This window comes from Schistocerca piceifrons, chromosome 1, assembly GCF_021461385.2.
Source record: "Schistocerca piceifrons isolate TAMUIC-IGC-003096 chromosome 1, iqSchPice1.1, whole genome shotgun sequence".
Classification (NCBI taxonomy): domain Eukaryota; kingdom Metazoa; phylum Arthropoda; class Insecta; order Orthoptera; family Acrididae; genus Schistocerca; species Schistocerca piceifrons.
Genome location: NC_060138.1, coordinates 232,677,812 through 232,694,303, shown reverse-complemented (window position 1 = coordinate 232,694,303; position 16,492 = coordinate 232,677,812). Strand labels below are relative to the sequence as shown.

The 16,492-nt window shown below is 40.4% G+C and overlaps 1 protein-coding gene across 4 annotated transcripts in view; it reads left to right on the top strand.

The window, feature by feature from the left end:
• Nucleotides 1-16,492, top strand: part of LOC124786282 (peroxisomal acyl-coenzyme A oxidase 3-like) — an 86,392-nt gene that overhangs the window by 56,675 nt on the left and 13,225 nt on the right. For all 4 annotated transcript variants that reach the window (XM_047254249.1, XM_047254251.1, XM_047254250.1 and 1 more), the window contains 3 exons: nucleotides 11,767-11,859; nucleotides 12,006-12,129; nucleotides 15,452-15,691. In XM_047254249.1, the coding sequence (XP_047110205.1) occupies nucleotides 11,767-11,859; nucleotides 12,006-12,129; nucleotides 15,452-15,691 (457 nt within the window). The remainder of the gene's footprint in view (nucleotides 1-11,766; nucleotides 11,860-12,005; nucleotides 12,130-15,451; nucleotides 15,692-16,492) is intronic.

Sequence of the window (16,492 nt, the reverse complement as noted above, 5' to 3'; positions counted from 1 at the left end):
CTTAGTAAAGGCAAGGCCTCCGGTCCAGATTGTATACCAGTCAGGTTCCTTTCAGAGTGTGCTGATACAATAGCTCAGTATTTAGCAATTATGTACAACCGCTCGCTCAGATTAAGACTCATACCTAAAGACTGGAAAACTGCTCAAGTCACGCCAATACCCAAAAAGGGAAGTATGAGTAATGCACCGAATTACAGGCCCATATCACTAATGTCAATTTGCAGTAGGGTTTTGGAACATATATTGTGTTCGAACATTATGAAATAACTCAAAGAGAATGATTCATTGACACATAGTCGGCATGGATTCAGAAAATATTGTTCTTGTGAAACACAACTAGCTCTTTATATACATGAAGTAATGAGTGCTATCAACAAAGGAATCAAAATTGATTCCATGTTTTTTAGATTTCCACAATGCTTTCGGCACCATTCCTCACAATCATCCTCTAATCAAACTTCGTGCCTATGGAATATTGCCTCAGTTGTGCGACTGGATTTGTGATTTCCTGTCAGAGAGGTCACAGTTCATAGTAACAGACAGAAAGTCATTGAGCTAAATAGAATTAATATCTGGCATTCCCCAAGGAAGTGTTATAGGCCCTATATTGTTTCTGATCTATATTAACGACATAGGAGACAATCTGAGTAGCCGTCTTAGATTGTTTGCAGATGATGCTCTCATTTACCATCTTGTTAAGTCATCAAATGTCCAAAATTAATGGCAAAATGATTTAGATGAGATATCTGTATGGTGTAAAAAGTGCCAATTGATCCTGAATAAAGAAAAGTGTGAAGTTATTCACATGAGTACTAAAAGAAATCCGCAAAATTTTGATTATGCCCTAAGTCACACAAATCTGAAGGCTGTAAATTCAACTAAATACTTAGGGATTACAATGACAAATAACTTAAATTGGAATGATCACATAGATAATATTGTGGGTAGAGCAAACCAAAGACTGCAATTCGTTGGCAGAACACTTAGAAGGTGCAACAGGTCTACTAAAGACGCTGCTTACACCACACTTGTCTGATCTATTCTGGAGTATTGCTGTGCGGTGTGGGATCCGCATCAGGTGGGACTGACGGATGACATAAAAAAAGTCCAAAGAAGGGCAGCTCGTTTTGTATTATCACGAAATAGGGGAGATGGTATCACAGACATGATACGTGACTTGGAGTGGCAATCATTAAAAAAAAGGCATTTTTCGTTGCGATGGGATCTTCTCATGAAATTTCACCTCCGATTGTGAAAACATTCTGTTGGCACCCACCTACATAGAGAGAAATGGTCATCATGATAAAATAAGAGAAATCAGGGCTCGCGCAGAAAAATTTAAGAGCTCGCTTTTCCCGCGCGCTATTAGAGCATGGAATGGTAGAGAGACAGCTTGAAGGTGGCCCATTGAACCCTCTGCCAGGCACTTTATTGTGCATAGCAGAGTAGTCACATAGATGTAGACGATGATAATATATTCTGGGCACATGGCAGAAAGATCTTTAGTACTCACACTAAAATTCTGTTAGACAACTCTGGAAGAAAGTGGCAGAATAATAAAACTTAATAAAAATGCACTAAAACACACACACACACACACACACACACACACACACACAAATCATGCAGTTTGTCCATTTTGAAGTTTAGAACGAAAAGAGAAATTCAGAGGAAAGAGTTAAAATAGAAGAGCAGATAACTGTGGCTGGCTGATCAGTGGAATAAAACAGATGAGCCAGCCAGCTACTCTGCAACACACTAAAAACTTGAGCCTAAAAGCATAGGATGGAGTCCAGACACCATACAAAAATTTAAAACCTTTACCATGCTCGTCTTATCGTCACGTGAAATAGTGGGCAGACCATCACCTAAATTTGACTCTGCCCTTTCATCACAGTACAAGGTGCATTCAGTTAAAATGTGGCGTATAATAATTTGTATACCACAGGCATTGTTCTCCTTGCTACAATATGAAGCCAAATGTTAGGGGACAGTGTGCTATTTGGAGACAGTCAAGCTTACTTCATCCTGTTGGGGTGACTGTGGTGTGAGGAACAGTATGGTTGTATGGTTTGTTTCACGAATCACATTGTTGTACCTCACTGCCAGCCACACCGTCCCCCCCAGCTGCATGGCTCTCTCTCTCAGCCGAGAGATGGCAGCCTATGCCCCCTGTAGGTCTCCTTCGCTACCTGGTCCCCACACTTGTTACCTCAGATTCCAGTGCGCTGTGATACCCAGCAGAATGATATCTGCTTCCTTTGCTTTTGAAGGAAGAAAGTTTGTCTTGTGTTGACTGGGTCATTTTCTCTGCTGGGCACATTTGTGGCAGTGCTTGTGAACCACTAAGGGAATCGGAGCAGATAAGAAACTTTTTTATGTGTAACTTTTTAAGATCTTTTTATAATAATGTTTCCCTGTTATTGAATTTATAAAAAATTCTATATTGCGTATAGAATAGTTATATAAAAATGCACACACATTCCAATGCAAAGTTGTATCAAAATTTCAAAGCACTCAGTCAAAAACTTTCAGGGACTTGCAATTACCATGTTTACTCAACTCTAAGCCGAACTTTAATCTAAGCCACACCTGAAAAATGAGACTCGAAATCAAGGGAAAAAAAAAATCCCAAATCTAAGCCGCACCTGAAATTTGAGACTCGAAATCCAAGGGCAGAGAAAAGTTTTAGACAGCACCTCCAAATCAAAACAAAGTTGGTCCATTGTAACATGAGACGCAATTTAGGTTGAATGTTTGAAGATACAGCTACAGTAGTTTGGTTTGAGTTGTAAGCTTAGCAGTTAAGCTTTACCAGGTAGCCATTGCTATGCATCAGGCGCTCCATCCGTATTTATACAGGTACCCTTCCTTTTCGACGTTCTTCATCTGGTTTGAATCAATTGCTTATTTTGCTTAGTTCTGATAAGTGCCGTTCTCTTTGTTATAGGTGTTTATGTCACTCTAAGCTGAAAATGCATTATTGTACTGTGTCATGTGTTGTTTGTCACATTCTGATAATGAGTGTTTATGACCCGTCGCCGCTCACGGCATGGCTTGCTTTTGTGCGCACTACCACCGCTTACAATAAAAAAAGAGAGGAATTGTCTCATTAGCAAAACAATGGCAAGACACTGCTATTTGTTGTTGCTTACACTGCTGCATTCTTTGATAATGATCAACAAGAACCACATAATAGACTGCTTATGATAGAAGATGTTCTGAACTAAAGTTTAGCGAACATTTTTCTCCATTTGAAATTCTTTGCAGATGCCTCTTTACTACATTACACTCTGCACAGAAATTAGAGTCATTTTAGATTCAAAAATCCAGTCAGTTGCCATGCTTCATTTCTGACTGTACACTATTCAGCATAAGAATAATATGAATGTAAACATGACATAATATGTATATTTTTCTGTGTTTGCTGTTGTCTGACTCTAGTTTCATAGTTTTATTAGGCAGACAGGATTTAAATGAGATAGCAGCAAACACAAAAGAATACATGGCATAATGTTTACATTCGTATTATTCTTATGGTTAAGAGAATACTGCATGTGATTCACGATTCATAAAAGTTCCTATTAGCAACCATCACAGGTAGGAAAAAATTCAGAATGTAGAGGTGGCCATATTGACATACATCCCAAGCAGTCTTGCCTGTCGGATTTTCGTAGTAGATTTTTAGTGATGACTTCAAGTGCAGAGTGTGTTGTTGTTGTGTTCAGTCCGTAGCAGTCTATGATGCAGCTTTCCATGCTTTTCTATCCTGTGCAATGCAGAGTAGCAACACTTATAAAATAAATGCTTGTTGCACAGTCTGATTTGGAACACACTTCCATGCATTATAAATCCATTGGCACACTTGCAACAAACTTGCGCGTTTTACACCTCTTGTTGGTGTCAATTGTCTGTTGCTTTTTGAAAGCCAGTCTGTGTACATGTGTTTAAACTTGTCCTTAAACAGTTTATTCAAACAGACATCAAGTGGTTGCAAAACTGACGTCATCCCACCTGGAATTACTGATGTCCGTTTTGCTTTTGTCTAATTTTAGTTTTACTGCAGGTGTTGTATGGCCTGCGTACGCATCTAATACCAACAGACTGCGTAAACCAAGCATTGCGCCAAGAGAACGGTTCCACACATGCCTAATCCATTCCAGCACCATGTCCTCCGAAAACCATCCAGTTTTGTCTGCTCATGCAATTACAGTTTTTGGAAACACTTCCGATTTCAGTAAAGTCTTTCACTTGAAAACTATGAATGGGAGTAATTTATGCCCATCTGCTGTGCAAGCAAGCATGACGGACATCCGCTGTTTTTCACCCCCTGATATAAGAACACTTATGTCTTTCTTTCCTTTGGCATCAAACGTATAATTTGACGGCATGTCAAAATATACGGGAGTTTGGTCAGCATTTCCTATCTGACCAAGAAGGTATTGCTTTTCTGTGCACCGCCTAATATGAAGTGCTGAAATTCCACACGTTTTTCTTCATAATTTTTCAGCAGCCTCTGTGCAACTGAAAGTCACCTCCAAAGTGAAAAACCCCAGCGCTTCATAAACAGATCAATCCAGCTGTGACTAACCTTAAAATTTTCAATTTTTTGCTCTCTAGCAATTTCATGCGCCTTAATTTTTAAAATTTCGGTGTTCACAGGCAGGAGTTTCTGACGCTGTTCCTTAACAAATTTATTTAAAATCACTTCTAGTGCATGATATTGGTCACACTTTGGCCAACTAAATGCTTTCCTGCAACTTGAACATTCAAATAATTTGTCTCTCTGCAGTTGCCATCGCCTGACGTTTCTCTCATCAATCCCGTATCGCAGACCTGCAGCACGATTAGAGCTTTGTTCCACAAAAGAAATAACTCTCCTCTTGAATTTGGCACTATAATGAAAGCGCTTCATTATGGTTCGCTAGCACCAACAAGCACTTCACAAAATTCCACGAAGCAATAGGTGCCACTACTTGAAATCTTAATGAGCCCCAGCGTATCAACTCACGCAACTCCTAAAGCCTTGTGCATTGTTGGTATTTCTGTGTAAAGAAATTTATTTTTGTTGCTACAAATATTTGAAAGGCTGCTACATTTGAAGATGAACAATACAGAATTTCTATTTACTTCATTGGATAATGTATGAAAATGCAGTGGTCGAAACTCGGGGCAGAGGAAAAAAAGCTTGTCTTCTATCTTTCTTTGTAGTTATTTACTGACACAGAGGTTTTGGTGCCTGTATTTATCTTTGTGCCTGCAAAGCATGCCTGTGTAGTGCTACATATATTTGACGGCAGATGTAAGTTGTGGCAGCACCTACCAACATTTTTCAGAACTTCCGCTTACTTTGCACTCGATTCTAAGCTGCGGGTGGTGTTTTGGATTACAAAATCTGGAAAAAAAAGTACGACGTAGATTTAAGTAAATGCGGTAGGAATATTTACAGTTTCTATATAAGTACAAATGTAAATATTAGTTTCTTCAAAATCTCAAATGTCCAAAAGTTCTTCATGGATTGCTTTGAAATTTGGACACAAAATTGCATTGGAATACTCACATGTTTTTAAATATCTACTGGAATGTATCTGATATGTATGTAATTAAAGTGGGAACATTATTAATATGTAAATGTTGGTTTTTTCAAAATCAGTAATCTCCCAAAGTTCTTGATCAATTGCTTTGAAATTTTGACACAGCGTTGAATTCTAATACATTTCTTGGAAAAAATTGTTACTGAAAATCTCAAAATGTACCTTTCAGATTTACTTTTTACTTCAGATTTTTTCGTGTTACTGTAATAAATGTTTAGACACATGAAATTTTAGTAGCAAACAGGAAAGTTGTATTTATGGCTTATTGATTTATGATTAGATTACAACAGAATCTGAATTTGAAATAACAACAAACAAAGCTCAAGATCAGAGAGAGAGAGAGAGAGAGAGAGAGAGAGAGAGAGAGAGAGAGAGAGATGGACAGAGGGGCAGGAGGAAATGGACATAGGAAACAGAAATGAGGATATGTACGAGGGGGGCAGGGGAGCAGTAGGAGATGGGTAGATGGGTGGGTGAGGAGAAGATGATCAGAGAAATGGGGGAGGAGATGATGGACTGAGAGAGAGGCAATGAGGAGGAGATGGACAAAGGAAAGAGAGGGGGCAATGGAGAAAGACAGGGGAGAGGAGGAGATTAGGATGTATATCTAACACCCATACGTATTAGAAAAGTGTGCTCTCTCTTTTCTTTCATTTCCATTTAAGCAGACAGAGTCAAACCAAAGTGTGGTTGGGTACAACTAGTCTAGAATAATTCTGAGCCTCTTTAGGAGCCAAGGTGGAGATTTACAGAGACCTGCTCCAAGCTTTTTGTAAATTTATAGAACTTTAAAATCAGCCACACTTATTTTTAAAAGGCAATCCTTTTCACAAATCTCATAGGATCTCATTGGTCATTTTCAATGGTTAAAAAGTCTTTCCATTTGTGGATGAGCAATGGTATGGTAAGCAAGTGTCTGAAAAAATGTCTTATAGGCTGTCACACCAAGGGGAGTCACCACCTGATATTAAATGACGGCTAACTAGTCTCTTTGCAGAGGCACTAGCGGGTAGCCTAATTTCTTCATGGTGCACCATGTCCAACATTTTTAAATAGGAAGGTCATACAGAGCCTTGCATCATGTACTTATGGTGAAGCCAAGATTGCACTGACATTCTGTAAAACTGTAGCAGACAGGTTTGGTCTGTTCACCATGACTTGTTTGATGTGCAAGTCAGCAAAATGGCGTCAAATCGGAAGACTCGCACCCGGCAAACGATCTACCCAACGGGAGGCCCTAGTCACATGACATTTACATTTTACCATGAATTGTGACTAAGAAATTTTAAAATATTGATTGCTTTTAGGGACAGGGTTTTCAGACCCCTAAGATGTGGTAAACAGGCAAGCTTAAAATCAAATGTGAGGCCCAGAAACCTTCAAAATTGAATACTATGTCCCTCATATTCAACTCACAAAAGTTAAAAACAGAACATCAACAGTTAAAAAGGTCACATAGACTTTTTGTTGATAAAGTGAAACATGTCTTCTTTATCCATTCTTCTAAGGTGATTTGTTGCATGACTGGAGGGGAACAAAAGAAGGAGAATTTGTCCACAAACAGAGTACGCTGGTTAGGACTTTCAACTATGAATGTTATACTACTAATAGCTATGGCACAGACATTGACACTTAGGAACTATCTTGAGGACATTCTCGGAGAGGACATCACCAATTCAGTATTTAAAATGATGTGACGAAAGGAAGGACTGTATAAAGAGGGGTCCTCGAAATCCCAATTTGTAGAGCTATTCAGGGATTTGTGCCCCCTAGTATTATTATAGGCCCTTTCAGTGTCAAAAAATGTTTCTGTGCAGGAAAGCTTGTTGTATAGAAATTTCCAGGAGAACCAGGTTTCAAAGGTGTAGTGATATCTCCTGAAATGACATTTACTGCAACTAAGGAGCTGTCTGTGTGCTAAGATGCAACCAGGTGGTGGCTGACCATCTTTTCCAAGGTCTTCCCACTGCAGTTAATAAGGAAAACACTATAATAACTACTTGAGCATGTACGGTCCTTCCTGGGTTTTAAAAGTGGAATTAAAATTTCTTCTCTCCAGGTGTTGGAAATGTGTCTTGGTGCCCAAATACAGTTAAAAAGAACAAGAAACATTCTTTACATCACCGTGTGAGATGTAATATGGTTTAGTGGATCAAATCATGACCATCTGACATGTCATTAGCTGCAGGTAGCACAGAATCCAGTTCCGCTTGGAAGTCCCAACTGTCCATCTCAGTGGCCTCTCTGTCGTGTTGAATAGCTGGATACTGACCAGCATTGGTGGTAACTGTGTTGAAATATTTCACCGCTGTCTGGGCAGTTTCTAACAGGTTGGTCTGGAGACTTTTGTTCCCCATTACAGCAGCCACCTCTCCTAGTTAGCCTTCTGATGGTCTCTCATATGATTTTACTTTTAGTTGAATGGTATCGGTTTTCAGGAACAGTTGCCATGATCTCTTCTTGCTCTCTCTAACAATTTGGCAACATTTCACCCATGTTACATGAAAGGCCATGAGGTTCTATGCTGTTGGTGAGTACATGAACTTATGTAGAGCTGCCTGCATGGCTCTGATTGCAGAGTGGCATTTGTCATTCCACCAAGAGACAGGCTACCTTTTTAGCTGGCCTGAAAACTATGGAATGGATGCTTCAACAGTGTGATGGATTATTGTGGTAATATGATCCACCCATTCATGGATGCTGTCATGGTGCTCAAATACAGCAAAAAAATGGCTATGAGCACAATGGGACTTAACTGCTGAGGTCATCAGTCCCCTAGAACTTAGAACTACTTAAACCTAACTAACCTAAGGACATCACACACATCCATGCCCGAGGCAGGATTCGAACCTGCGACCGTAGCGGTCACGCGGTTCCAAACTGAAGCGCTTAGAATCGCACGGCCACACCGGCCGTCCTCAAATACAGCAAAGTGGCTGTCAGTGACCAGTCTGCCCTACTGAGCACACATAGTGGCAGCTTTCCTTTGAACACCATTCTGTCTGTCAGGTGAATCCCTATCAGGACACTTCCTGCATTTGAGTGTGAGTCATTGACCACTTGCCATTGAGCCATGTGTGGAGAGTGATGGAGAGCATACCAAGAGATCGATAGCAGTGAACAGCTCTGTTGCAATGCTGAAGTCCATGCTCTGCCAAATATTCAACAGATATGTATCGAATGATGTTATGAGGCTCTTGATTGCGCTGCCCATGGGACAAGTGGTTGCAGAACTGCAAAGCACACTGCATGTGCTAAAATCCCCATATAGGAGGAATGGTTGGAGGAGACGCATTATGAGTTCTGTGAGAGCTTCTTTGTATAGCATTTCATTTGGGCACTGGCAGAGGGAACATATTTTCATCCTGTGATGTACGTGTGCCAGTACTGTGACTGCTTGTAAGGTGGTGGTTACAGGGAGAGAGAGGAGTGGTATACATTGTTTATGAAAATAGTCACCCTCCTTTAGCTCTCTCTATGCCAAGTTTGTCAATTTTGTGGGCAATGCGGCTACATAACTCAGGGGTGTGAGATAGCTTAAAATGTGGAGACATACAAATTGGTCATCCCTGAGTTAATAATGTTTTGTTCTGGGCCAGAATATTTTGGGCTATTGTTTTTCTTCATCCTTACCTTGAATTCCGGGAATGGAGATAAGGCTGTTTTACAGAAACATTTTTTATTGTCTTTTTCTGTTTGCCATGTTGGTATGTTATTCTTATTGACAGTTGGTTCTGATGCCACCACTATTTCACTTGTAGGAAAGCTTGATTGTTCCATTGATAATGCAAGTTTGTAGGTACATTTACAATTGCAGGTTGTTGTGATCTGTTCAGCTGTCAACTTCTGGGAGCCAATACAGTCTTATCTAAGGGCTGCTTAAAGGCAGAGGTGAACGAGTTCATGAAAGTGAGTGATTGTGTGTTTTTAAGAGTATGAGATGCATTTAGTACTTTCATTCTTGAATTTTCTTATCTTTGTTCCAAACTGTATAATTTTGGCAGCAGTTGACACACATGCATGGGGCAGTACATTGAGTACCTGGTTCTTGGGCTGAACCACGTCTTCCACACATTGCTTAACCTTTGGAAATGGCGGTGGTATGCGCCAAACATTGGCACTTAAAGCAAAGTGTAGGGTGAGGTACAGCTTGCCCACAATAAGTCGACCAATCACGTGGTGGCTTTCGGTTACAGTAGGAGGTGTCCTTGCCTCCACCTTATGATTGTTGAGGGGAGAGGAGTAGTGATGTGAAGGCAGCATCAACTGCTCTTACACCACCACCCTTAACATGTGTATTCTAATACTTCACTTCCAGGCAAGTTTAGAGGCAGCTTAATGCTAGCAGCACTCAGAGAAAAGCGAATATCTTTCATCCATAGCTGATTTTCTCTGTTTCTAGCAGCACCAGTAAAATCATAAAGTTGTCATGGTCAAGCTACACGTTAGGCCTACAACTAGAGTGGATAACTCCAGCTGCAATTTCAGTAAATGGGAAGTCAGAATAAAAGATCACATCTTCTGAAGCTCACCATTTACTCTTTTCATGTAATTCCTAACTGTGATGACACCTTCACTTTCTTTAGACACTGGACTCGCATTCGGGAGGACGACGGTTCAATCCCGCGTCCGGCCATCCTGATTTAGGTTTTCCGTGATTTCCCTAAATCACTCCCGGCAAATGTCAGGATGGTTCCTTTCAAAGGGCACGGCCAACTTCCTTCCCCCTCCTTCCCTAATCCGATGAGACCGATGGCCTCGATGACCTCGATGTCTGGTCTCCTTCCCCAAAACAACCAACCTTCACTTTCTGATTCCTGTTGCTGTTCTTTGACATACATATCCACAATATCACATGTTGTAACTCACTCACAGAAATGTAATCCAGCGTGCAACTCACTGATGATGGAACACTCACCAAGTGATTTGGCATTTAAAAATTTACTCGGCTAGCCCTCATAGTTTCAACCAGTGTCCTGTTACACAGACTCTTTATGGATTGAAGTTGTGCCGTGAGTTTCTCAAAGGCTGTCAGTACGTATGTAGGAAGGCTACAATGTTGCAGAAGTATCTTCCCCATGTTTCATTACAACAAAAAGATAATCTACCACAGGATATAGACTGTTACTACCACTGCTTTTTCTTGTATTGGCAGGCATCTGATACGTACTTGTCAGATGAGGTCCTTTGGGGTTAATACTGCCCAATCAAGAACCTGAACCACTAGGAGTGTAGCAGCTAGAAAATCATGTGTCCACCCAGACAGAGTCCCCACTTACCTGGGTAAAGTCTTAAACAACTAAGGTGCAGTAGATTCCACAGGGTTACCTGCTAGCAGCTGTTCCACCTCAGCAGCTATCCATATTGTCAGCACACAGCTGGCCTTGAGAATGAGTTTTTTAAGTACAGGTTTGTAACATCCTTGCTGTCTGGGCTCATCATTCTACTGTCACGCCTCACAGTAGTCGCTGAGGAATGCCCAGAGCTTACAGTGCAGTTGGCCGGCAGTGCTCACCAGACCCTGCTTAGAAAACCTGGATTTGCCAAACCTGTTCCCAACCAATGAAGACCAACGTCCATGAGGTCCCTGCCATTTAGAATGATGCAGGAGGCACATGTAGCTTCAAAGATACCACAGATTTGGTGAGCATTACCATCCAGAAGGTATTGAAGAAATATTGCTGCTATTACGAGACCCCTTACATAACACGTAGGCTTTGCTTGGCATATCTAATGCAGCCTTCATGTAATCAGACATGTTTTGGAACAGGAGTGACTTCTTTTAGACTTGAGTGTATCCTCCATCTACCTTCACCCCAATCACCACCACTTCTAGCACATGGTTATTGATGTCCATTTGGAGTGGTATGTGAAGCAGGTACCTTACAATGTGTCAAGGAATGGTGCAGTTGTCATGTGGCACATTTAAAATGTGACTTGTTGATAGTCTGTGACTCAGCACCATTATTATCTGGAATACAGAGATTTTGAATTGATCTGTAACAGTATGGCAGTAATTTAAAACAGAATTCACTTTAATTATCTAACACTTAAGAAGTTATAGACATTGTCTCCATTTCTCCTCCTTTCTTTTTTCTCGTCCTCTCACTCCTTTTGTCTTTTAATTTTTTTTTACATTGCAGTAGTTTTCATGAACGGCATATATTTTCAGCAATGGAGACTTTTCCCCTACTTAGCATCGAGCTTTGCTTTCAAGATTTTTGCAGACTTTCTTGGACAGGCTCTTGACAACCAGCACCCAAAGGTAAATTTTTACTGCAATACTCTTTTTCTCTACACACTAGAAATTAACATAGAACTGTCAGATTCACTGCATAAGTATCAAGAATTATTAGGTAATTATTCATACTGTGGAATATCTTATTGTGTCTTGTATCCATTTTCATATAGGATATCATTGCAGCAAAGGAGCTACAACAGATAGCATCAGTGGGAAAATATCTGGTAACTAGTGTAACGGTTGATGGAACTCAAGAATGCCGAGAAGCTTGTGGTGGCCACGGTTACCTTAAAGGTAGGCAGTTTGGAGAAGACACAAAGATTCCAGCATTTAAGGATGCTAATATGCGGAGCTAAATACATTTGTAATTCTGCACCAGTAAGGAATAAAATAAAAACAAATTGAGGTAAAGGGTAGTCACCATTGTAAATCTGTGTCCCATCAAATTTGGGACAGACTGCTTGAGCTTCAGAGACAAAAGACATCACACTCTCTAATTAGCCATATGAACTTTGATTTAGACAATTTTCATCAAAAAGAGATGGTCTTGCAGAATGTGGTTCATCACACAAGTCAGATTTTCCTTCTCAGAAATGAGAAAACCATTTCTGTTCTGACCTCTCAGAAAATGCTTCCCTCCCATTTACAGCCTGTATTCTTCTAGTGGCTTCTGCAGTGCTAAGTCCTCAATTAAACTCAAAGAGTAAAATGTGTTGGAAGTGTTCATTTTTCTCTACTTGACATTCCATTCTGATTATGTTCAAAATGACCAAAATAAGCTGTTAACAATATACAAGCTCCTGTAGGTGACAATCAGTCTTGAAACTGAAGAAAAACAAAGATTTGAAAGAGGCCAGCAGAGGGCAAGGCTACTGAAGGATTAGTTGAATGGGAGTGTGATAATGGAGGATGAGTTGAATGGGCAGTTTTTACGAGCACAATCCAGAATAGTTGGTTCTGCAGCAATAAATCCAAAATAGTTGGTTCTCTGGTGATATCATGGACACTGATGCAGCTGTTGAGCCACTGCAGTTCTGGAGTGCACCATGTTGATGAAATGATTGAGTATGTGGTTAGTCACATTTTGGATAGACATCTGCCAGTAGTCATACTACACAGAACACTGCATAGCAGTTAGTACACAGGGACTTTAGTAAAGTAAGTTACATCTCACACTGTGCTAAGACAACTGTGCAACAAGAGTGGTGCATTGCCACAAGAGGGCAAGGTGTTCCTGCAGACAACAGTTCTATTGTGATGCAAATAATATGTGTATCACAGTGTGTGAGTGAAATGGTGTGGCAGCTGGAAACTTTCTGAGAATTTGAAGTGTACAGGGCAGCTTAATTTTTGGTGGCAAAACTTTTAAAAAATTAGAGGCATGGAAAATTAAGCAAAGCCATTGTTCTCCTGCATGACAACACAACACTCCATACAGCTTCCTGTGTGAGCTGAAACCAAGAGATGTTGAACGGCCTTTGTGTGTTTGTGAATAGTTGCTTCAGGGGCAAAAACAGAAGGGATTTCTGCTTCGCATTGTGATTGGGGATGAAAAATGGGTTCATTATGATAACCCTAAATGCAAAAAATCATTGGGATATTCCGGCCATGCTTCCACATTGACGGCCAAACTGAATATTCAGTTTTCTCCTCCGATTGCGAAAACATTCTGTTGGCACCCACCCACATAGGGAGAAATGATCATCACGATAAAATAAGAGAAATCAGGGCTCGCACAGAAAAATTTAAGTGCTCGTTTTTCCCACATGCCATTCAAGAGTGGAACTGTAGAGAGACAGCTTGAAGGTGGTTTATTGAACCCTCTGCCAGGCACTTTATTGTGAATAGCAGAATAATCACGTAGATGTAGATGTAGATGTAGATTGACAGCTCCAAGATCATGCTCTGCATTTGGTGGGACCAGCTGGGCGTTGTGTACTATGAGGTGTTAAAACCAAGTGAAACAATCACAGTGCTTATTATCAAATGCATTTAATGTGTTTGAGCAGAGCAGTAAAGGACAAACGGCCGCAATACAGCGAGAGGCACGATAAAGTGATTTTGCAGCACGACAACGCTCGACCCCATGTTGCAAAAGAAGTCAAAACGTGCTTGGAAACATTAAAATTGGAAGTCCTACCCCACTACCGCATTCTCCAGACATTGCTCACTCTGATTATCACCTGTTTAGATCAATGGCACACGGCATGGCTGACCCAACACTTCCGAACTAATGAGGAAGTCACGAATTAGATCGATTCGTGGTTCCCTTCAAAAGATGAACAATTCTTTCGACATGGGATTCATACACTGCCTGAAAGGTGGGAGAAAGTAGTGGCCAGTGATGGAAGATACTTTGAATAATACATGTGTAAGCAATTAGTTTCATTAAAGCCTCAAATGTTGGGGAAAAAATGGCGGAAGCAAAGTTGTACACCTTGTAGTAATCTGTGTTCCAATAGAAATCATAAAAATAATTTTTGTGCTGTCATTACTAATATCAAATTGTCACAATCTTTCTTATTTTAACATATTTAGTCAACCAACATCAAAGATGTATCACTAAAGCGTGCAAAAGATATAGCAAGTGACAAAGAACACCAGGATCAACATGACGATAATTAAATCAAAACACACTTTGTTTAGACCACCATCTCATTTCTGCTGCACAATAGAGGTGATTGTATTGACACATTTTAAGTCTTCTTTGCAAGTTTATGAACAGTGGTTAACAAGATCTAAGGAACCATGGCAATGACTGTAACTGAAGACGCCACAAGAAGACACCCTATCAACAGAGTGAGTGATTATTAAAAAAAAAAAAAAAAAAAACTTATGTTAACATCAGACCAACAAATGAAGCAAATATTCCCTCATATTAAGATATGGAATCCACAGTTTTTGGGAATCATCATTACAGGAGATGAGACCTGATGCTATCAATACAATCCAGAGACCAAGCAACAGTGAATTGCTTGGTGTTCATCATCTTCTTCACGTAAAAAAAAAATTCACACACACACACTCACACACGGACGGACACGGCCATGCCCATCTAGGGGCAGTCAGGAATTAACAATCATGTGTGAATGCATGTTTGTTTTGCCTACATCTGACGAAGGATTTAGTCTGATAACTGATAATATCCAGCAGTCTTCTATCAATGTGCCTGTCCGCCACTCAAGACCTCTTCTATGTGGTAAGTAGCAATCTATCCTATTTCATATTCTTAATATAATTTTATGAATAGCAGTGCCAATATCACAAAAACTGGTAACTGGCTAAAGTGGGGGCTTAATTGCTCAACAGCAGCTGTCATTACTTCATCTATACCTGTGTTCTGCTCCCACCTGGAAGTACCGTTATCTACCAAAGAATCTATTGCACCTGCCCAACTTTGATACAATCATCACAGTCCTGGAAGCTCCACAGAATCATCTCCCCATATTAAATGCACCAAATAATACTTACTTTAAGAAGACAGGTTTGTATTCATCAGTGTAATAGATTCCTGATTCAACAGATATGTTTTGTCTTTTGTACATAATGTGTTTCTTTCACTTTTCATAAGTGGTGTAAACTACTAGAGTCATTCAACCATTGCTTCTCTTTTCAGTTGCTGGCATAGGTGACATAAGAAATGATAATGATGGAGAGCATGTATCTGCTCACTGTAGTAGTACTGTACTGCGCCAGTGTAGTGAGTGGTTGCTGGAATTATGGTCAAAGAACAAGAAGGGTGGGCTACCTTTCTCTAGTTCTGCACTTGGATCACTAGCATTCATAAGGGAGCACACTGACCTAATGACTAAACATTTCAGAGCTAAGTCAGTGAATGACACAATTGTTCCAGAAGGTAAGTGACTGCATTTACAAGAAGAGTGTAGGCAAAACACACACCCTTAGGATGTAGAATAATGAGCAGCCTTGGTACCTGTTAGAACCGTATTTGCAATTGGAAGTAAGAGTTCTCCAAACAGACCTTGTGAGAACCTTTATTGGTAAACAATATTCTGCACAGCCAGAAACAGAGTACATTAATGCTCGACATTCACAAATTCTGAAACAGCAACCAACTGGCAGTTCCTGCACATTGAAAAACTTATTCACACCTGTTACTAGTGGTTCAGTTATCTCTAATTGTGCACTGAGGTGTAGAATATCCTACTCAAAATCCAACCCTAATTCCCCCCCAAATAGTGCTATGTTACCCTCTTAGCTTATGCAGTATCCTACCCCATCTTTGTGCTGTTGCTGCTCCCAATTCTGATTCCCTCAGATCATTCTGTGTGCACAACCCATATGAAAAACAGCCTCATACACTAACCCACCATACACTACTGCAATTCACTGACAGGAATTTTCAACCTAATCAAAGGTAGGGCCATATATGTAATCAGGTACATCCTTCCATCTGTACTGCAGTTATTGTGCAATGTGGTGTGATAACTAACCCACTGTTGAACAACTACTTTATGGTAAACTGCTTACTCAACCATCCAAAGGTGTGCACCACCCAATTGGATCTGCCTCCCCCCCTGTCCCCCCCCCCCCCCCCCATCTTCCCAGTACCAGTACTAGTATCAGTTTCTGTGAACTGTCCAGATGAGAACACCCTCCAAAACATACTCCATTATCATAGTCTCCATATTCTAAA